Source organism: Helicoverpa zea, chromosome 9 (assembly GCF_022581195.2).
Source record: "Helicoverpa zea isolate HzStark_Cry1AcR chromosome 9, ilHelZeax1.1, whole genome shotgun sequence".
NCBI classification, from domain to species: domain Eukaryota; kingdom Metazoa; phylum Arthropoda; class Insecta; order Lepidoptera; family Noctuidae; genus Helicoverpa; species Helicoverpa zea.
Genome location: NC_061460.1, coordinates 4,849,363 through 4,871,209, shown reverse-complemented (window position 1 = coordinate 4,871,209; position 21,847 = coordinate 4,849,363). Strand labels below are relative to the sequence as shown.

Here is a 21,847-nt window from a genome sequence, read left to right as displayed (position 1 = left end):
TTCCCATTTCACCAAGATACAGAAAGAAAGCAATAGCTGGCCAGAACCAAATAATTCAGTTCCATATTGCAAAGTTCACTTTCGGTTCAACTAAAAATGTGATCGCAAAACTGAAATTCATTTCAAGTTCTCGTCTAATAACTTGGCACCTTGAATCCAACCATTTGTGCCTCAAGAAGTACTGAGGATAATTTGCTTTCCAGAGCACTGACAGAATCATTCAAATCGGTTCAGTATTTCGGTGCCTATCATATTATAGAATAGATGACAAGTATTTTGTACAGCTACGCAAGTGTTCCACTCGATAAGAAAGAATTCGGTTTCTATGAAATCCCTTAATTCCTTAGATTGAGAGTGCTTTCAAACCAAACCCGCAAGTGTGTAAGTGCTCTTAGATTTAAAGGCAACTTGAATTAAGTCAATATGTCGAGAATGTCAAGCTAAAACTTAAAATACTAGATTTCAAACTATAAAAAAACTTGAAATGATTGTCTATGTCAATCATTCATTCATTGACCGAATGAATTCGTTCATTAGTCGTCATTCATTCATATTTTGTGAAAATTGGGTTGTTTTTGTGTCGATACGATATCGCAATTTATAGTAATTGAGATACCAATTAAAAGGTGCAAATAATATATTACGACCATTTAGAGTGAGGATATAACGGAATAATTGAGTAAATTCATTTGATAGCCTGGATAAGCGGCGACCTTGTCCACAAGAACGTATGTTATTTTGGTTGGCAGATTGAAGAAAAAGTGGATTATTTCTTGTTTTGATAAACAGATTATTGCTTGTTGCGTGAATGGCCCATAGTATTTTATGAAAGTTTGTCTAGATGGATCATCGGAAGGGCTAGTTTGAGCAGTATTATGTATAAACTTGCGTGTGGTAAATACCACCTGGAGTTCAGGCGAGCTACTCCGACCTCACCATGACTATGTATCCATCGTCTGGAATGGTAGCAACACCACAACAAGGGACTAGTCAAGTCACGCAAAATGGAAGTACTACGTTACCTCGATCACATCATCAAAGAACAGGTAAATAATAAACATTATTGTAACAGATGAAGTTACCTGACACTTCCTCCTATTTATCAATATCTACACGTCCAAATTCCAAATTATATTAAAATCGAAACTGTGACCTAAATATTTAAGAAAATCCAACATCTTAAAGTACTTCAACCAACATAGCAGTTTTCAGTGGCATAGCCCCGTTTCTGTATGTTAAAACGGACTTCTTACATCTAATTTGAAGTAAAGATAATCCCAATTTTCAATCCATATGGGCTGATAATCCATAGGTACTCCTTGGTAAATAATATTAAATCTATGATTGAGTTTAAGTGCAATTCTGTTCTCACTATAGGAATTGAAGTTAAGACCAAAACACAGTTGGTAAACAAAGATTACTTTCTAATCCATTTAACTAATTTGCCTTTTATCTCAACAAGCAAATTAGTAAAGTAGCTCCTACAGAATGCATTATAATAACAAATCAGCCCTCTGTTTACTGTTAAGAAATTTTTTTAAAAATAAAGTAGACTGTATTTATTTATAAAACAATAATTATTATTTCAGGACGGCCCCCAGCAGCACCTAAATCATATGACTACTTATTAAAAGTACTGCTGGTCGGAGACTCTGATGTGGGGAAACAAGAAATCCTTCAAGACTTAGAAGATGGATCGGCTGACTCACCTTTCTGCAGCGGCAGTGGTAAGCTAATATACCTATCTTTTTCTTATTTTCGTAATTTTGTCCAAACTGCCCCAATGCTGGGCAAAGGCCTCCCCATTTCACTTCAACATTTTTCGATCCTTTGATTGTTGCCACTAATCAGAGTTGTAGGAGTCCAGGTCATCCCTCTATCTATTGGTATCCAATATATCTAATGATCTATTTATATGTAACTATTCACTATTGTTTTGATGCTTATGAAGTCACATGGTCGTATTGAGTAACATTATTATGGCTCTGTGCCATAACCAAGTGCTTAAACAAGATGTTTAGGCCTGCCTATGTACCATAATGTACTATGTACCATAATATGTATAGAAATGAGGATAATAAATGGTCATCAAATTAGGAAAGCATTCATTATCACAGATGGTTGTAGTATGATGAATAAATAATTACTATTGTCTATTGACCTCTCGTTAAATTGAAATATACAAAATGGGGAAAAAATAGTTCATAATTTATAAATTATATTTTTATAATGGTATATTAAAATCTTGGTCGGTCGGTCGGTCTCGGTCGACAGAGTTTCACAACGGGTGGGCCTGAAAATGAACATGGACAAGACGAAAATTATGTCAAATTTCCATGTTCAGCCCACCCCAGTCTCTATTGGAAGCTCGGTACTCGAAGTTGTTGACTCATATATCTACCTAGGACAAGTAGTCCAATTAGGTAGGTCCAACTTCGAGAAAGAGGTCAACCGCCGAATCCAACTCGGCTGGGCAGCGTTCGGGAAACTACGCAATATCTTTTCGTCCGACATACCTCAGTGCCTCAAGACAAAAGTCTTCAACCAATGTGTGTTACCAGCGATGACTTACGGCACCGAAACGTGGTCTCTCACTATCGGCCTCAACTTAAAGCTCAAAGTCGCTCAACGAGCTATGGAGAGAGCTATGCTCGGTGTTTCTCTACGTGATCGAATCCGAAACGAGGAGATCCGTAGACGAACCAAAGTCACTGATATAGCCCACCGGATTAGCAAGTTGAAGTGGCAATGGGCAGGCCATATTGCTCGCAGAGCAGATGGCAGATGGGGCCGAAAAGTGCTGAAGTGGAGACCACGGACTAGCAAGCGCAGCGTAGGACGTCCACCAACGAGGTGGACAGACGACCTTATAAAGGTCGCCGGAAGACGCTGGATGCAGGTCGCTTCCAACAGGTATCTGTGGAGATCAAAGGGGGAGGCCTATGTTTAGCAGTGGACGTCCTATGGCTGAGATGATGATGATGATATTAAAATCTCACTCTATAATAGAAAAAGACAGTATTTTATTATTATCAAGTAGGTAAAAAAGCTGGAGATGCAACTTTATACACATAAGTTTGTAAGAATCGTAAAAATAATAATTATCATTTAAAATAATTACTTTACGACTTGGATTGCTACATTACAAGCTTATCTAATGAATAACCTTTTGATATTAATAAACTGGCTTAGCAACATTATGTGTGATTTAAAAATAACAAGAATGATTCAATCATAAGAACTTTACTATCAGAAATCTCAGGAATATGACCTTGCCTGATAACTTGTAATTGAAGACTCATAATATAATAAAAGTACTGAGTAATAATGTCACACTAATCACATAAGGCGGTTGAATAATGTAGGTTTCATCTAAGTATATCAATACTAACTATATCAAAACTAATACTAATCAATATAGTAGGAAGTACTAAGGAGGAAATTTTTGTTTGAACCATAAAGGCTCCGAAACTACTGAGCCAATTTGAAAAATTCTATCTCCATTCTAAAGCTGCACTCTTGAGTAGCAGGCTATGTTTCATCTGGGATTGAGCCGAACTTCTGCTATGAGACACGGGTGAATCTGCAGGATAAAGATAACGACAGATGTATTTGCAAAAACATGTGTAGGTAATAATAATACATGGCTGTGAAAATAGCTAGTGTGCATATATTTTGAACTATGAACTTATATTACAATAAAATAGGTGTTTAGTATTATGATGCATTTAAATATAACAATAACAGCACAAGTATTGTTTGTTTATATTACAACATAAATTACTTTCCTTCCTTATTTGTTCAATAAATATAAATAAATACAAAACTAACCAGAATTGTTATGGAATTGAATTATTAATTACATATTATAAATTGTTGTCATTGCGAAAACATAAATTCAAAAGAAGATGTCAAAGGTATATTGTGAACAGCAGACAGAGTTTTGTATGTAGTGTAGCTATTATGTTTTGTCAAACATAGTTTATGCGTTTAGGAATGTAAACAAATGTTTAATGAATCACGTGTTTGTCTTTCTTTGCTATTTATAACAATCAACTGAAGATGGTGGGTTATGAAATTAAATTGTGCATAATTTACAAAAAAAAAAAATTGTGACCCGACAGATTTATCTCTAATCCTTCAATGAATTATGTGTCATTTCTCAGCACCAATCAATATCGAAAAGTCCCTACTCACGCCAATTCACATAAATATTTTAATGAAATTAATGCGCCCAAGCTATTTTCATGAAATTGTAGCTTCCGTCCGTAGTTTTTACCGCGTATCGAGGAAACTACTACCCGTAACCTGATGGGGATAAAAAGTCCTATGTTATTTTTCCGGGTCTAAACTACATCCCCACCAATTTTCAGCGAAGTCAAACGACAAAACATTAGCCACCAATGTAATTTCACAATCAATTTAAAAATAAAACTACGATTTTTAAAAGCCTTGATTTCGCGCTGAAACGAAAGTGAAAGTCGAAAGATTAGACAGTTTCTTCATACTATTTTCATTTCACAGCGTACAAAACAACGACGATCTTGTTGGATGGCAAGAGAGTGAAGCTTCAGCTATGGGACACGTCGGGTCAGGGCCGCTTCTGCACCATCATACGGTCGTACTCCCGAGGTGCTCAGGGCATACTGCTCGTTTATGATATCACCAACAAGTGGTCCTTTGACAGTATTGATAGGTGGCTTGAGGAAGTCGAAAAGGTGTGTATTTCTTTGCTACTTCACCATGTGGTTATCAGATCAAAAATATTTAAAACATGAATTAATACAAAACTAACAGAATCTCGTAAAACCGAATGTCCCTAAGTTTACAGTATACCTAAGCTATTATACATATAATCTGTGACCTAAGTTCGTATCATTGCAAAACTTGTTGTAAGAAAGCTTATATATTTTTGTACAAGAAGCGGTTCTCTCTAAGACCGCGAGAAACATTCAGATTTTTTTTTATGTCAGACAAAAATGATGACGTCATTGTTCCGTATTCTAGCATGCACCCGGAGTACCAAAAGTGCTCGTGGGTAATCGGCTTCACCTCGCCTTTAAGCGGCAAGTTCAGGAGCGCGATGCGGAACTCTATGCCGCTAAGAACCACATGGCGTTCTTCGAAGTGAGCCCGCTATGCGACTTCAACATCAGAGAGAGTTTCTGTGAACTGTCGCGAATGGCCCTGCACCGGAATGGCATGGAGAGACTATGGAGAAGCAATAAAGGTAATTATTTTCCCAAAATATCAACTTAATATGGTTACCCTAAGTATAGTATCTTACCCAAAAACTGTAAGCTAATGCAAAGTTTACATGGGTCTAATTTTACTATCACAAACTCCATACTTTATTTTTATTGCGATAGGCGGTATCGAAGGCTTACTTACATAGTAGTTTACAAAGGACAGTTACGGCTATAGTTTTATTTTCTGACACATGTATTAGAACATTAACACCTAAGAGACTGTACAAGTGAATAATATTAATTAACTAAAACATCTTGTCCACAGTACTAAGCCTCCAAGAGTTATGTTGTCGTGCAATAGTAGCCCGTACATCAGTGTACGGCCTAGAGCGGCTGCCCCTGCCCACCACTTTGAAGTCCCACCTCAAGTCGTACGCGATCTCCGCGGCACCGTCCCGCCACCGAGCGAGAACACACAAGCATTCGCACCATACCCGCCTCAACTGCACCGGGAGAAACTCCTGTACCATCGCCTGAATTCATAAATGACTTATTAAATGTGGCTCAACTCTTATAATGATGTAGAACCTCGATTATTTGAATTGGTTTAGCTGCCAGAGCGCGTGATTGTCAATTGTTCGGAAACGCGTCTCGGGTAATCTAGTTTTCCGAACGTTTTGTGAGAAATATTCATGCATGTAATGTTGACCCCAAAATTCACATTTCGACTATCCAAACTAAGCCCAGTACAAATTAATTCGCTTAATCGAGATTCTATTGTACTAATCATGAAATCGAATCGGATTTTAATATACCTGACGTTATATAACTTGACCCTAAAAATTAACATTACTGGCCCTAAATCCCTCTAAGTATTTCTCGATAAATATTTCAAAGTCAACGCGACTTATTCCTGCCAACGTTTACACAAGTTAAGTATTAAAACGCTAGGAACCTGCGCCACATTTATGATAATCTGTTTCTGACTGCCAATTAAGAATATTAGAGATATGACATAGAACATAGATGACCTAATCATTGTCGCGAAGTTCGACTACATTATAATTGAAACTTCGAACAATATATTGTCCAAACACTGAATGATCCTAACACAAAATACAGGCTGTAACTGACAACGGATTTGTGACTAGTTTGTAGAGACTAGGCTAAGATATTGTTACTTAACAGAATATAATGTGAATATTGTGTTATTTAATTGTAATATGTGAATATTTTGACGCGGCATCTAGCCCTATGTTTGTCCATCGTGTAATACCTACATTAACTTTGTATCGACTAACATTATTAGTGCCTAGTGATATCATAGAACTATTGTTATACTGTGGTGATAATTAAATAAGGTTTAAATACAATGTGTGTGCCATCGACACTTGCGGCACTACATAATTCACGTAATATATCTTTGAATGTGTCAACACTAACCATTTTGAGTGTAGTATGACCACTTATTGAAAGGAAAGCGAATGTATCTATTTCAAGTAACATCGGTAAAGTTTCTTGTAGTATGTTACATAAGTACAGTTTTTTTCTATTTCGGCGTATGTAATAATATCAGTCTTGGATAATATAACTTTCGAATTGTACAAGTATCTTATTGTCCATTATTTGTAAGGTATTATACTTCATAAGGTCTCATAACGTGTAAATATTTTGGCTATATTTGTATCGACTACGAGAGTTCACTGCATACCAAATGTTCATTCTAAATTATAAAATCGTAAAAATATTAGCTATTTTCAGATATACATATTATATTATTTACTGTAACTTATTGTTTAGGATGTTAGTCAATGTAACTGCGACATTTCATTTAAGATACCAATATTTTCAACATTAGATGGTTGTGTATGTTTAGCTTGTAATATACATAGTTTACTTTGCATTTAATATTTCTGTTTCCATCACGTCCCAACATGCTAACAACGAAAACAGTGTGTCTATGAATACTTGTTTGGTCCAGTCCGTCCTTAGAAAATAATTCAAACCTAATGGAAATTCAATGTCAGTTGAGTTCATATTATAATTATGTTGGTTTTGATTTATATTGTTGTGTTCTTTTTACTTATTGTTATTTTTTTGCAAAACAACACTCATTGTAATACAGTCTACCATTCTATCACAATGTATTTTTCGGAAACATACTTAAAACTACGGCAGAATATTATGATTTCTATTTATATTGATCTTTTTGGAAAAGTTATTTAAATTGTATATACAGCTTCAATTACCTGATCTATCATAAAATACAAATACTTTTTAAACGAATAAAATGAAGTGACGTGATTATACTTTTGTACATAAATATATACATATTTTGTTTCTATAACGAGTTAATTATGATTTGTCTACTTGTGATAGCTATAGTGGATAATATAACAATCCAAATAAACTAATACCGACTAAAAGTTTGGTTTAGGTTGATTACAGTCATAATTTTATTATTGCTATTATTCATTACGTAAGTCTTGAAATAAAACTAATTTATAATAAAAACATTGCTTTTACTTTGTACCACAAACCTATTTCCCATGTTTTAGTACCGACAACAAATTCATGCGCATTACGCACAAGGCACAAAAAATAATCAATAGAACACAACATGCGCGCCGCAGTCGCTATGTAGTTTCTGACTTGGGCTATGTCCAAACAATGTTTGTAATTCGTACTGGCAATGGTTTAGCTGTACAATAACACAAATGTTTGATAGAACTAAGCAATGTAATTTGTCACACAAAATGATGATTCGCCTAAACAATTTTTTGTACGTTTTCAATTTACGCCAAGGGACAATTCTTATTGCCGTCCATCAAATTGTAAGTATGGAAATTGTTTCATTGCTTTGTGATGGGGGTGATTAAAAATTCATGAAAAGTGAGAATGTGGATATTGTTTTTCAGGCACTTTCTTCTTTCATATTAATAATATTGCTAGTTGGTATATCCCATGTCGGGGAAATGCTGTCAATGTTGCACAACGATATGGAAGATGATGCCGATAGACGCGGGCTTTATGAAATGGCCTACGGAGATCACAGCTACCATAACGGAGAAGTGATAACCACTAACAATCAGCGTAGATTCGCTAAAGCACGGCATCTAGCATCAGGTATCTACTTCATTGTTTCGTAACTTTAAAGTACTTGCGCAAGTTTTCCCTGAGTCTCTATTTACTCAAAATAATAGATTTTCCGGTGCCTATTTATAACAATGTGGAAGGAAAACGACAGTGTGGAAGGAAAAAACGCAGTTTAAATTTAATGCGGAACATTAAAATCTAAATCACGATTAGATTTTCAGGAAAACTGAGCTGTAGAGACTGCAATCGAACCTAGGATTGGAACCTAAAGTTTTGATTAATTATATGTTCCGACAGCCTCTAATATTAGCTAAAACTAGAGGTAATGTGGTAACAAGTTTACAAAAGATACTTAGAGCTTTTCGATGTCTGCTCATCATATTGTTGATACTAGAGCAGCAAACTAAAATAGGAGCTCATAGTTAGGATAATAAGTACCTACCTAAGTCAAAACAACTACGTACATATACTTATATAGTTCTAATTACTTAACTTTACTTTTAATTTCAGTGACAGTAATATTTCTGTACACAAGCACGATGCTGACATCGATCTACTTGATGTGTTGTATCTCGTTGCTGCACGGTGCAGTGAAATACAAGCGAGAGTACGTACTGCCGTGGATCATGGCGGCTTGCATTGGAGTAGTTCTGCTCATTGTGGCAATCGTGGTCGGAGACGGCTATCCTTGCGTCGTCAACCTCTTTGGAGGACACAATCTTTATCGTAAGTATAAATAGCATATATTTTTTTAATTGCTCCCAAGCGGGATCTATGTATGGTACCTAGGATCTTATTTTATCGGCTGACTATGGTAACTTGTGACGTCGAATATACATTGATTGAGACGTTATATACAAACAGCTATAGAATGGTAGTACCCAAGTGCATCAATTCCATATGCATTAAAAGCACTCTTGTACTCTTGTCTTACCACCTAGGTACACTTTTATCGGATTTGATCCTATACCTAATTGTCATTTATTCTTTTCAGATTTCGGCTGCGCGCTTTTCGTGCTAACGTTTATCTACGCTATTTGTGCTGTGAGCAGTTTTGCCTTGGAGACGGGCAGCGGTCGCTGTGCCCGCACGCTCCGCGCCGCCAGCGACGAGCGGGGCGAACGCCTGCTTCTGCTCGACCACGTCGCTCACTCCAGCCTTCTGTCCGCCGCACAACTCAGCAAACTCAACAGTGGAACTCGAACGCAGTTCGTCTAGAACCTTCGCTACATTATCCTTATGGCTGCTACTTATACTTACCTAGATCATAGACGCACCGCGCTAATTGCAAATATACCAACGTCACATTATTTTGTACAACTGTTAATTTGATATGTTGTTTACATGTTAGAGTAGTTTATAAAGTTTTAAGTGTTTTCTATTCTAATGTTGGGTTACCATTGTATTTGGTGTGTTATATAGTTATGTGCTAACGCCGACTAGGTGGGATTCTGTATGACATGTGATCTCTTTTGTGATTTTAATGTCTTGTTTCTACATAATAATAACATTAGTTGTGTTCGTGCACAAATTAATGAATGTTAGCATGAGAAACACCAGCTGCAACCTTTGTTCAGCTTGCTCTTCATGTTTACGTAAATAATATGAATATATTTTCCTTATATTAAAAAAAGTAAGGAACATAAGATTTTATGATCGTTTAAAGATCCATTTAACGTCCGAAATCATCAAGTGCATAAAATAAGGCTGTGATTTAAAAAGCGCAGCTCTAGTGGCATTTAGAGACGAGTCTAAAGACTCATTAGAGCTAATTAAACTAGGCAAAGTTTACTTATGTATTTTAAAACTTAGCCGTTTAATGATAGTCTAGTCTTAGTGCGCTTTTAGATCTCAGCCTTTGGTATCAGTTCACACACTACATTAAGAGGAATTTTCAATAGTGATGTGCAACTCGTGCTTTTGAGATTTATACCATAGTAATCAATGTGGTGTATCCTGCAACTAGAAGTCTTCATTTTGGTGTGAACTGATTCTTACTGTTAAGTGTTACTGCATTGCATTTAACTCATTGTGATATTATGTTATAAATGTGAAATTTTAATTACATATTATTATTAAAACTTGTTGGTACAAAAATCAGAGTTTACGACTTGCAAATTGAAAGCCTCTTTGATTTTAGTTCATTGACAATATGTAACATGTCAATTTTAAAATTATTTTAAAAACCAATTTAAGTAACTGTAGAAATCTAACAGCTGTAACTTGAGCATGACTCTATTAAAATGCTTCATAATATATGCTATTGTATAAAAAATAAAGAAAACATTAATCTTTTAATAAACAAGTTTTTTTTAATTCCTCAGTTAACCATAATATCATAGGTACAATAACATAGTTTATAATGATCTTTTAAATCTTATGACAATAGTTTTGAGTTATCTAAATGACAATAATTAACTACATTAATGATTCGATAAGACTACACTTGACTCTTATAAAGTAAAACATATGACAATGTGTGGAAGACTTGTTTCTTGCTACACTTACAACATAGTATGGCATTATTTAAAAATTATGCTGTTTTCTTAACGAATACATAACAGTAAATACTGCTTTAAGTCACAACAACACCTTTAATCTCAAGCCCATTATCCTGCACCTTTTAAAATCCTTATCATTCTTCAAATATTATGCATATTTAGATTTGTAGAGCAAAGTGTCTTTATTTTACTCCCCCCATCTGCCATTCCTTAATGGTTGCTGTATACCTTTAAAACCTCTTGCGAGTATAAACTTTTCTGAGGACTCAGACCTGCTTGCTTGTGGCTTCATGATCTTAATTTGTTTGTAAAATTTCTCTAAATCCATGAGTAATATGGGAACTTCTTTGCCATCCCATACTTTGAATAGCAGGCTACCTTCAACTTTACTGACTAGGGCTGCAAACCTTATGGCCATGTAGCACAGACCTATTATTCTGTCTTTGTCAAGCTCCTTGACACCAGTTGCACTGGGGGCCATGTCTGATAGAACCAGGTCCACTTTTGTACCATCTAGTGCTGCTATGACTTTATCGTGAGCATCTATAGTAGAAAAGTCCATGTTGCTCATTATTGAAGCTCCCTGTAACAAAAAAAATCTTACATAAGTGAAAAAAAACAACAAGAGGGTTTACAATTGTGTATTATACTTATATTTAGCCAAAAAATGTTTTATTTTTATTAAAACTACAACAGTTCAGAAGACTTGGCAACTAAACTGCTTATAAAAAAGTGTGTTCGAAAAACAATAAGTACCTCTATGGGGAATATCTGTAGTTTGTCAATAGCCAACACTCTCCCTTTAGGTTTATTGGGCTCTGCACCATCAGAGTTCGTTTTCTGAACTGCAACTTGCGTCCATGACCCTGGCGAAGCACCAAGGTCAATGACTGTTAGACCTGGAGTTAAGATGTTTGCTTTCTCGTTCATTTCTAGTAATTTGAAGGCACTCCGACATCTGAAAATCAATTAAACGTTATGCAGTGGAGTGCCAATCTTACATACAATCAATGTTTAAACAAGCCAAATAATCACCTGTAATTATATATTTTTGCCTTTTCAACATATGGATCAGCTTTTTGGCGACTCAACCATTGTTGAGAACTCTTAAATCTTTTGAGGCAGTTTACAAGAAAACACATCTTTGTGTAGGTTAAGGGCTTCTGCGCAAATGAATGCGACAACACCATTGTCTTTAATTTATAATAAAGGTTTCTTCTAACCGCAAATAGAGATAACCTATTTATAAACTTGTCATTTTACTGCATTATTTGAAAGTTTTGAAAACAACAAAATACAAAGGATGAACTTGGACAAATTCATTACTTGACAATGACATTCGTGACATAAATGGAAATGAAATAATTAATTTACAGATTAAAAATGTCGAAATGGGAATGAACAAAAGGAGCAAGAGAACATTTTGTGCACATAATTTTTCTGTGGCTAATCATTAGCTGTCAGCAGTTGTCATTAGTCAAATGTCAATTGTATCGGAATGGCGGGATGATTTGTTTATTTACTATTGAAAGATTGTTAAACGTTATTTAGAAGCAAATAATATGATAAAGTATTAAAAATTTCAGACTACCAGTAAATACAGTAACAGTTTTTAAATACTGTACAATGGTAAACCTGTGAAATATGATTTGTTTATTTCGTACTAGACTTAACCTTAAAAGGATATTTGTTGTTAAAAACTACATTAGAACATTAAGTTGTAGCAATATCGTAAGTATGAAGTATTTAAATGTCGCCGAGAAGAACGATGCTGCTAAAAATATTGCGCAACACCTGTCTCGAGGGACCTCACGTAGAGTAAGTAATGTACTGTTTTCCGGCTTTCTGCTGATACTTTTGTAGTTCATACAATAAAAATTATAAATTTTGTTGGCAGCGTGAAGGTTTTTCACAATATAATAAAATATATGAGTTCGAGGCCGATGTGATGGGACAAAAATGTCAGATGGTGATGACCTCAGTGTCTGGTCATCTGTTGGCACTAGAATTTGTTGGAGCTTATAAACACTGGCAGTCTTGCAGTCCTTTAGCGCTTTTCGACGCACCCGTGTTCAAGTACTGCCCTGAGAACTATGAAAAAATTAAGGTAAAATACATAGTCTTTTCCAGCAGATCCTAAAGTCTGTCACATCCTTAATTCTCAAGATTTTAACTTTAAAATTATTACATTACTGTTGAACATCCATCATTTCTAGTTGTGCCTAAACTTGTTGTTACTATTTGATATGCAATTGATGAAAACAAGATGCATTAATGAATAAGAATCGTGAAATGAAACTTCATTCTCTACTTTCCAATATATGTTTTTTGCAGAAAACCTTAGAAAGAGAAGTAAGGGGTTGTGCTGGTTTAATCATCTGGACAGATTGTGACAGAGAGGGTGAAAACATTGGTTTTGAAATCATTGAGGTTTGCACAGCAGTGAAGAGCAATCTTAGAATATTCAGAGCAAAGTTCTCTGAGATTACTGGAGTGTCAGTGTGGAGAGCTTTGCAGAACTTAGAACAACCAAACAAGAATATTAGTGATGCTGTTGATGTTAGACAGGAGCTGGATTTGAGGATAGGTAGGCCCTCTTTTTTGCTGTATCCTACGTAGTGGTGTTTTTAGCTTTCTTGATTACTCTTCCCCACTCTGACTCTATTTATGTTTTAGGGCTACCTCTAAACATGGTCCTTAACTATACAAATCATTGTAACATTTTTATTTGAAGCCTACAATATAACTGTAATTAAGTTGAGCATAAAATTCCTGTATTCTCATATTCCATTTCTGCAAGACTGATTCTGAATAATATTGTTGCCCTATAATTTAATAAGACAGTATGATTGACATTTACAGGGGCAGCATTCACAAGATTTCAGACATTACGCCTGCAAAAAGTATTTCCTAGGAAGTTAGCAGAAAGTTTAGTGAGCTATGGTTCTTGTCAGTTTCCAACACTAGGATTTGTTGTCGAGAGGTATAGAGCTGTTGAAAACTTTGTTTCTGAACCTTTTTGGAAGTTAAGAGGTGAGAAAATACTTTTTTTAAAATCTCTTTTGTAAAAAAAAAAATGTATTTCTTGCATAATGTTGTACTATTATAATATTCCAGTAAATCATACAATGAATAATCTAAGTGTGGACTTTGCATGGGAAAGAGTTCGGCTTTTTGACCAAAATGCATGCCAGGTTTTCCATGATATTTGTCTAGAGAACCCACAGGCAAAAGTATGTGATGTCAAGACAAAACCTAAGTCCAAATGGAGACCTTTGCCTTTAGACACAGTGGTGAGTAAAGAGTTTTTAAGTCAAGTTGCTGACCTTTATGGAATGCAAAATAAATGGCCATACTTTTTCAGGAACTTGAAAAACTTGCTTCAAGAAAACTTAAAATTAATGCAAAGGAAACTATGAGATTGGCTGAAAAATTGTACACACAAGGTTTTATCAGTTATCCACGTACTGAAACAAATGAGTTTCCTAAAGAGATGAATTTGGGGCAACTAGTGGGACAGCAAACTGGTGACCCCAACTGGGGGGCGTTCGCACAGAATATTCTAGATAGTGGGGGGCCGACGCCAAGACAAGGCAACAAGAGTGATAAGGCTCATCCACCGATACACCCAACTAAGTATTCAAATAGTAAGATTACATTTTGTTCTTGGATGTCATTTTGAAAGATTAAATATAGTTATATTTCATATTTATATTCCCATGTTACATTTATATTCTTGTTATTCATGTAGCTAACTTTTAATAAAACTAAACAGGTTTATCGGGCAATGAAGCGCGGCTATACGAGTTCATAGTGCGGTCTTTTCTCGCATGCTGCTCTAAGGACGCTCAGGGGTCAGAAACTACAGTCTCAATAGAAGTAGCCAATGAAAAGTTCAGTGCAAGTGGCCTTATGATCTTAGCAAGAAATTATCTAGAAGTCTACCCTTACGACAAGTGGTCGTCGAAGGAAATTCACGTTTATGAAGTTGGTATTAAAGTCCATTTTTGCACAAAAACTAAATTTAGCAAAAATGAAATTAAAAGTTTTCTCATCTTTCAGAATGGACAAACATTTAATCCAACGAGCATAGATATGTTGGATGGGAACACTTCACCACCAAATCTGTTAACTGAAGCTGATCTCATTGCTTTAATGGAAAAACATGGAATCGGTAATATCTCCATACAATATCATTGCATTTTAGTACCTATCCTAAGTACCCATATCTGATGTATATCTACAAAAAAAAAAAAAAAAGTCGTGGTGGCCTAGTGGGCAAAGAACCGACCTCTCGAATAGGAGGGCGCGGGTTCGATTCCAGGTCAGGCAAGTACCAATGCAACTTTTCTAAGTTTGTATGTACTTTCTAAGTATATCTTAGACACCAATGACTGTGTTTCGGATGGCACGTTAAACGGTAGGTCCAGGCTGGCATTGAACATCCTTGGCAGTCGTTACGGGTAGTCAGAAGCCAGTAAGTCTGACACCAGTCTAACCAAGGGGTATCGGGTTGCCCGGGTAACTGGGTTGAGGAGGTCAGATAGGCAGTCGCTTCTTGTAAAGCACTGGTACTCAGCTGAATCCGGTTAGACTGGAAGCCGACCCCAACATAGTTTGGGAAAAAGGCTCGGAGGATATATATATATATATCTACTTGGTTCCAACACCAAAAGGATGACAGTTTATTTAGGATATAGTTCTTTATTCATTTAGGAGGTCCAAAATGGGAAAATTGATGATAGATGATGAATTCTTTAGGCATTCGTTTTTTGCCAGAACTTGTCATCCACCTTATGAGATACATATTACATATCCAACAATACCACACCATTCTAGTATACAATATGGCACATACTACATTTGAATCAAAGCCAATAAACAAATATATCTCTCCAGGAACGGACGCAACTCACGCAGAACACATAGAAACTATAAAAAACAGATCATATGTAGCTCTAGCCGATGCCATACATTTTGTACCCGGCCTACTAGGCATGGGTCTAGTGGAAGGCTACGATGCTATGGGCCTCACTATATCTAAACCTCATTTGAGAGCTCAGTTAGAAGCAGATTTGAAAGCAATTAGTGAGGGAAGGAAACAGCCCCAGCAAGTACTGGCTGAACAGGTAAGGAGGTTTTATTATAAACTTATTTCCATTTTATACATAAAGGTTTTATTACATACATAGGTACACAAGAATACACGTACAATTACATACATACTTAAAATACCACACGGTTTAACCCGTATCCCGATAAAACTACTTCCCACTTATGGATATTAAGTAGCCTTTATATTATTCTGATAAATAAGCTAAATAAATGCAAAGTTTCCACAAAATGTTTTTCCGTGAAAGAGTTACAAATATTGCAAGCATGTGTAGGTAGATACATTGTCACAAAACATTCGCGTTTTAAAATCAAAAAAGAATAAAATCAGACTTTTACGGCGCAATTAAAATTATAAAAAAGAGTTTTGTTACAGGTAGCAAAATATAAGGAAGTGTATCAGACTGTAGTTCAGGAAGCTAATAAAATCGATGCAGCCCTTGCTGAAAGATTTAGTGAACAGCCCACTGAGTATGTACCTTCAGCTGAAAACTTACCCGTCAGTATGCCTTCAGGTAACACAATCTTTACTAATTAATACATGTTTCAAAACTCAAACAAATTTTGACCTTATGTATACAGACATAAAGTCTAAATTATAATTAACTATCTTCTAAACTACTTTCCACACCCTGATAAAAAGTAGCCTATATATAATTATGATGTATAAGCTATATAACTGCTAAGTTTCATCAAAATCAGTTCATCCATTTACGCCTTACAGCCTTTATAAAATTATTGTGGAACATTATTGAGTTTTTTTTTCTTTTCAGCTCTAAAATGCCCTAAATGTGGGACGGACATGGTTGTGCGTCAGAAGAAGAACAATGTAGAAGATTTGTACATCAGTTGTCTTTCATACCCGAATTGTAAGAACGCGGTCTGGTTGCCGTCTCTAGTCAAATCCGTACAAGTATTGCCTGAAACTTGTAATGTTGTAAGTAGTATATTTATTGATTTAGTATTTTAGTTAATGGAGAACAAAATGACGAGCGGAGATGTCATAACGGAAAATCCTCAAGTAAGTAAGTAGAGTCCTCAAAATGGGAGTGTTTGGGGGACGAGGAACATTACTGTCTCCGCTTTTACGCCTTTATATCCCTTCCTTGGGACCCGCCCATTTTTTATAAAATCAAAAATCACTCGTAACTTGTCATTTTGATCAAGCCCACCGTACGTATTTGATCAAGAAGAAGGCGCCTGACCTACCTGCCCAGGCATCTCCGCTCATCTTACTCCGTGTTCTTCAAAATGGCATATATCTACTTAAACCCTTTCTCTCTCCACAGTGTGGTCCAAATTATCAAATGCTAAAGTTTGAATGGAAAAACAACCAAATAAGTCATTTATTTCCCCCACCGTACACTGGATGTATCGGCGGCTGCGACTCACGATTCCTCGAAATGCTCAGTATAAACCCTTCGAGTGTCAAACCTGGGGTCAACAGACCTCAAGCACCAAGTAACACAATACAACAGAATATTAATACAAATAGGACAAACACAAATAATAGAACGAATAGTAATAATAATAGTCCGGTTAGCACAATTCCCGTCGCACCAGCAAGACAAAATGTACAAAGAAATAACACAGCACCGCCGAGGCAATGTGTACCGCCACCTACTGCAAATAGAGCTCAAAATACAATGAACAATCAGCCACGGATGCCGGTTCCAAGGAGTGGGGATGGTGACGATAATAATGTACTCTGTGGTTGTAACAAACCAGCGATTTTGTTGACTGTGAGGAAACAAACTGCGAACCATGGTGAGTTGGGAAAAAAACCGTTTTTTTATTCAAGACAATTAGTTGATTAATAGATATTGTCTGTAGGACGAACTAGGTCAGTATCATCATCGCATCATCTACCTATCTATTTTATATCAGTCCACTGTTGGATATAATCTCCAAGTCCCGGGTCCCCGGGTCCCCGGGTCTAATTTCACCATAGGTACCAGTCATTAGTAGTCACAAATAAATAATAAATTACGAGCGGAGATGTCAGAACAGAAACCTCTAAGAAAGTAACTTCGCCAAAATGCGAATGCACGAGGGCACTTTTCTTCCTCCGTACATCTGATCAATATCCTAAAAATTCCAGGAAAACAATTCTACAAATGTCAAGTGGGCAGAGAAAACGGTGGTTGCGACTTCTTCCTTTGGGCTCCAGAAAATGGCACCACAGTTCAGAACCCTTATGAAACTCCTCCCACCAGTTCTTGGGGTACTGATGACCAAGGCAGTAATAGTAGTAATACTACTAGGGGTTGGGGCATAACACCTAGTAATTCTAGGGTTAGTGGAGACGGGGGAGAAAGTGTAATGTGCAATTGTGGACAGCCTTGTAAACAGTAAGTATAATTTTAATTCTCTCCAAACTTTTTATACATTGCACGAGTCCTTGCACAGAAATCATTTTTGCGTGTTTTTGCAATCGAAATTTAGTTGACATCCCATGATGTTGATAGCCATTTAATTTTGCGAAAACTGTGTAAAAATATTGGACCGAAATTCACGTAGGAAATAAAGATCTTCGTTTTGGTTCGTGACATCTTATAACTGAAAACAATAAGTATAAGTGAAATAAACAATAACAATATAACAATTATGTCAACTTCTCAAAATGGATGTAAGAAGGGGTCCCGTGCTACTAAGGAGCTGCTCCTCACTGATATGGTCATCAGCCAACAGGTTCGGCGATCCCGAAAGAATTTGTCGACATGTTGGATAGACTATAAGAAGGCCTACGACTCGGTCCCCCATACATGGCTTAAGAGGGTACTGGAGTTGTATAAAATAAACTCAACTCTACGCGCCTTTCTTGCGTCATGTATGGAGCAATGGAGAACGGTTCTTCACTATCCAGGATGTCGAGAAATTGAAGGGACCGGCGATCCTATTAAGATCGAGCGGGGAATTTTCCAGGGTGACAGTTTGAGTCCACTTTGGTTTTGCCTGGCCTTGAACCCTCTGAGCACATTGCTAGAGGGCTCGGGGTTGGGCTATCCTTTGCGGAGAGGGGGTCAGGTTATATCCCATTTGCTTTACATGGACGATCTGAAACTGTTTGCCACCACAGAATTGTAGCTGATGAAGCTACTGAAGGTCACTGAAACTTTCAGTAGTTGCATCAGGATGGAATGTGGTGTGGACAAATGTGCAGTCATGCATGTAAAGCGAAGGGGAATTGTGGAATCTGAGGGAGTACAACTCTCAGATTCTATAAACCTGAGATCACTCTCCGCAAACGATACATATAAATACTTGGGTATGGCGGAGGGGTTAGGCATCAATGTGGCTGTCATGAAACAGTCATTACGGGAACGTTTCTTTGGCCGCCTGAATAAGGTCCTGAAAAGTTCCTTATCGGGAGGCAACAAGGTTCGCGCCTTTAATGGTTGGGTCATGCCAGTCCTGATGTACTCTTTCGGCATACTCAAATGGACTCAAACTGAATTGGACGCCCTGGATAGGAAAGTCCGCACACTGCTGACCGCAGAACGAATGCATCACCCACGATCGTCAGTGATGAGACTGTACATCCCACGGAAATGTGGAGGCCGAGGCTTTTTAAATGCAAAGACGCTCCACAACCGCGAGGTGTGCAGTCTCAGAGAATATTTTCTCAAAAGCGACGTGGGTATGCACCGTGATATGGTGGCAGTGGACAGAGGACTCACCCCGCTGTCGTTGGCAAATGAGAACTGGCGCAAACCTGTCGTACTAACTACCCACGATCGCAGGGAGGTATGGCAGAGCAAACAGCTACACGGACGCTTCTTCGGGGCTCTTCATGGCCCCGATGTAGACTTCAAAGCGTCCGTATCTTGGCTACGCTTCGGTGACTTGTTTGGAGAAACCGAAGGGTTTGTATGTGTGACTGACGGGACGAAGTTATCCTTACGAATAACTACCGGAGATATATCGTGAAAGACGGGACGGTTGACATATGTCGGGCATGTCACCATCCGGGTGAGTCTATCAGACATATTATATCTGGTTGTTCTCGTTTGGCTAATGGTGAATATTTGCACAGACATAATCAAGTGGCCAAGATCATCCACCAGCAGCTTGCTCTGCAATACAACCTTGTAGACCTTGAGGTACCGTACTACAAGTATGCACCCGACCCAGTTCTCGAAAAGGACCATATCACGTTGTACTGGGATCGATCTATCATCACTGACAGGACTATTGTAGCCAATAAGCCTGATATTGTGGTGATAGATCGATTAGCGCGCCGCGCGATGATAGTCGATGTCGCCGTTCCGCATGACGAGAACCTTGTGAAAGCTGAGAAAGAGAAACAAATAAAATATCTCGACTTAGCGCACGAGGTTGTCGCCATGTGGAGTGTCGACACGGCTGTTGTTGTGCCGATTGTCATTACGGCCAATGGTTTAATAGCCAAGAGCCTCGACGAACACCTCAGGAGGCTCTCGTTGGGCGGCTGGATCAAGGGACTGATTCAGAAGGCAGTACTCCTTGATACGGCATGTATTGTGAGGAGGTTTCTGTCTCTGGGACCCTAACCACCGGTACCTTGGACCCTGTGCCCGATATCGGTGGCAACCTATTTTTTATATTTTTAAATGTTTTTTATTTTTATATTTAATATTTAAAAATGTAAATTATATGTTCTAAATAAATAAATGAAGTGAAATAATAATATTATTTTTTACCTTATCATTATAAACTTCGTCAATCTGTCGGTAAATTAATACATTTATCTATTTTAGAATAACGGTCCAGAAAGACGGGCCGAATAAGGGTCGTCCTTTCTATTGCTGCGTGAAGGATATGAGCTCGAGATGTAATTTCTTTCAATGGGCTGACAGTGCACCTAGCGCAGTTACAGGTAACGACTTTTTCAAATCTTTCGTCCTAGATCACTTCGCTTGACCCTCAGGCTCTAACCCATTTATAAATACATATTTTCACTTTCTTTACACAAACTTTAGACAGAGCCTCTTTCTTCCAAGGTCCAATTGTTTAAAAGTTTCGTACCCAAAGGGTAAAACGGGACTCCTAAGTACCTCAAGAACCGTGAAATTTGGACAGTTGAAATTTTCACAGATGAAGTATTTTTGTTTCCGCTTTAATAACAAAAACTGAAAAACTAAAAACTAAACTAGAATAAAATAAATATTTTAGGGGCTCCCATACAAAAACCGTGATTTTCATCCATAATGGTCTGGAATCCCGCGCGGGTACGGCTCGCACTTGGCTGGTTATATGAACAGCTATGATTGTTTTCTTTAATCCTTGTAGATTGGGGCAGCAGTTCTAGTAGCAGCAACAGTAACCGGGGCCGCGGGCGTGGTCGGGGAGGAGGTGCGGGTCGCGGGGGAGGCGGCGCGGGGAGGGGAGGCGGTCAGCGCCTGTGTGGCAACTGTCGACAACCCGGTCACACTAGGGGTCGATGCCCTAACGCCGAATAGGTGATTCCCAACTGGTCAGTGTTTCGTTTCAGTAACAAAATCGAACCTAAGAAGGCCTACTTAGTCGTCGAGTTAATTTGGCATGTTGCGCAATAATTATTATGAGTGACTTATGTTGCACAATAATTTTGTTGCAATATTGCACAATTTAATTCATCGTCTACGCTGCGTCCAAGACAAAAGTAAGTCATTATTATCGGTTTTAAGGTGCCAATATGATATTATTATAAGCCGAAATGAATATCAAACTTAAGTTATTTTGTTAAATAATTTATATTGTAGGTATCTTATTTGTACAGTAACTTTAGCTGGGAGTGAAATAAACTCCTCTTATCTGTATTTTGCCTGGAGAAGTGCTGCTTATAGAATATTTAATATTCAGGTTTTAAAGTTGGTGAAAATGCTGTTCTTATGTATATTGTGATGATTTTATTTGTATAAGGAAACTGTTAAACATATTACTATTTAAGTAAAATTATTTAAGCTTAATCTTTGATATTTTATTATT

At 37.2% G+C, this 21,847-nt stretch overlaps 4 protein-coding genes across 4 annotated transcripts; 3 read left to right on the top strand and 1 right to left on the bottom strand.

The window, feature by feature from the left end:
- The first annotated feature begins 534 nt into the window (after positions 1–534).
- LOC124633348 (ras-related protein Rab-40C) lies at positions 535–7,703 on the top strand. The gene is made up of 5 exons (XM_047168538.1): positions 535–1,046; positions 1,590–1,727; positions 4,525–4,718; positions 5,008–5,230; positions 5,515–7,703. Exons 1-5 carry the CDS (start codon positions 938–940, stop codon positions 5,724–5,726), a joined length of 876 nt encoding a protein of 291 aa, XP_047024494.1. The 5' UTR covers positions 535–937; the 3' UTR covers positions 5,727–7,703.
- An 87-nt stretch (positions 7,704–7,790) lies between these two features.
- Positions 7,791–10,587, top strand: LOC124633349. Its single transcript, XM_047168539.1, has 4 exons — positions 7,791–8,023; positions 8,108–8,315; positions 8,796–9,011; positions 9,280–10,587. The coding sequence occupies exons 1-4, from the start codon at positions 7,907–7,909 to the stop codon at positions 9,501–9,503; spliced, it is 765 nt and encodes a 254-aa protein (XP_047024495.1). The 5' UTR covers positions 7,791–7,906; the 3' UTR covers positions 9,504–10,587.
- LOC124633350 (rRNA methyltransferase 2, mitochondrial) lies at positions 10,578–12,108 on the bottom strand. The gene is made up of 3 exons (XM_047168540.1): positions 11,822–12,108; positions 11,543–11,744; positions 10,578–11,369 (listed from the first exon to the last, which is right to left on the bottom strand). The coding sequence occupies exons 1-3, from the start codon at positions 11,974–11,976 to the stop codon at positions 10,974–10,976; spliced, it is 753 nt and encodes a 250-aa protein (XP_047024496.1). The 5' UTR covers positions 11,977–12,108; the 3' UTR covers positions 10,578–10,973.
- Positions 12,109–12,277: 169 nt separating this feature from the next.
- LOC124633344 (DNA topoisomerase 3-alpha) lies at positions 12,278–21,826 on the top strand. The gene is made up of 15 exons (XM_047168533.1): positions 12,278–12,604; positions 12,684–12,893; positions 13,121–13,373; positions 13,649–13,819; positions 13,904–14,079; positions 14,151–14,433; positions 14,562–14,773; positions 14,849–14,960; positions 15,686–15,915; positions 16,275–16,413; positions 16,672–16,835; positions 17,188–17,665; positions 18,000–18,249; positions 20,638–20,756; positions 21,170–21,826. The coding sequence occupies exons 1-15, from the start codon at positions 12,431–12,433 to the stop codon at positions 21,337–21,339; spliced, it is 3,141 nt and encodes a 1,046-aa protein (XP_047024489.1). The 5' UTR covers positions 12,278–12,430; the 3' UTR covers positions 21,340–21,826.
- Positions 21,827–21,847: the final 21 nt, after the last annotated feature.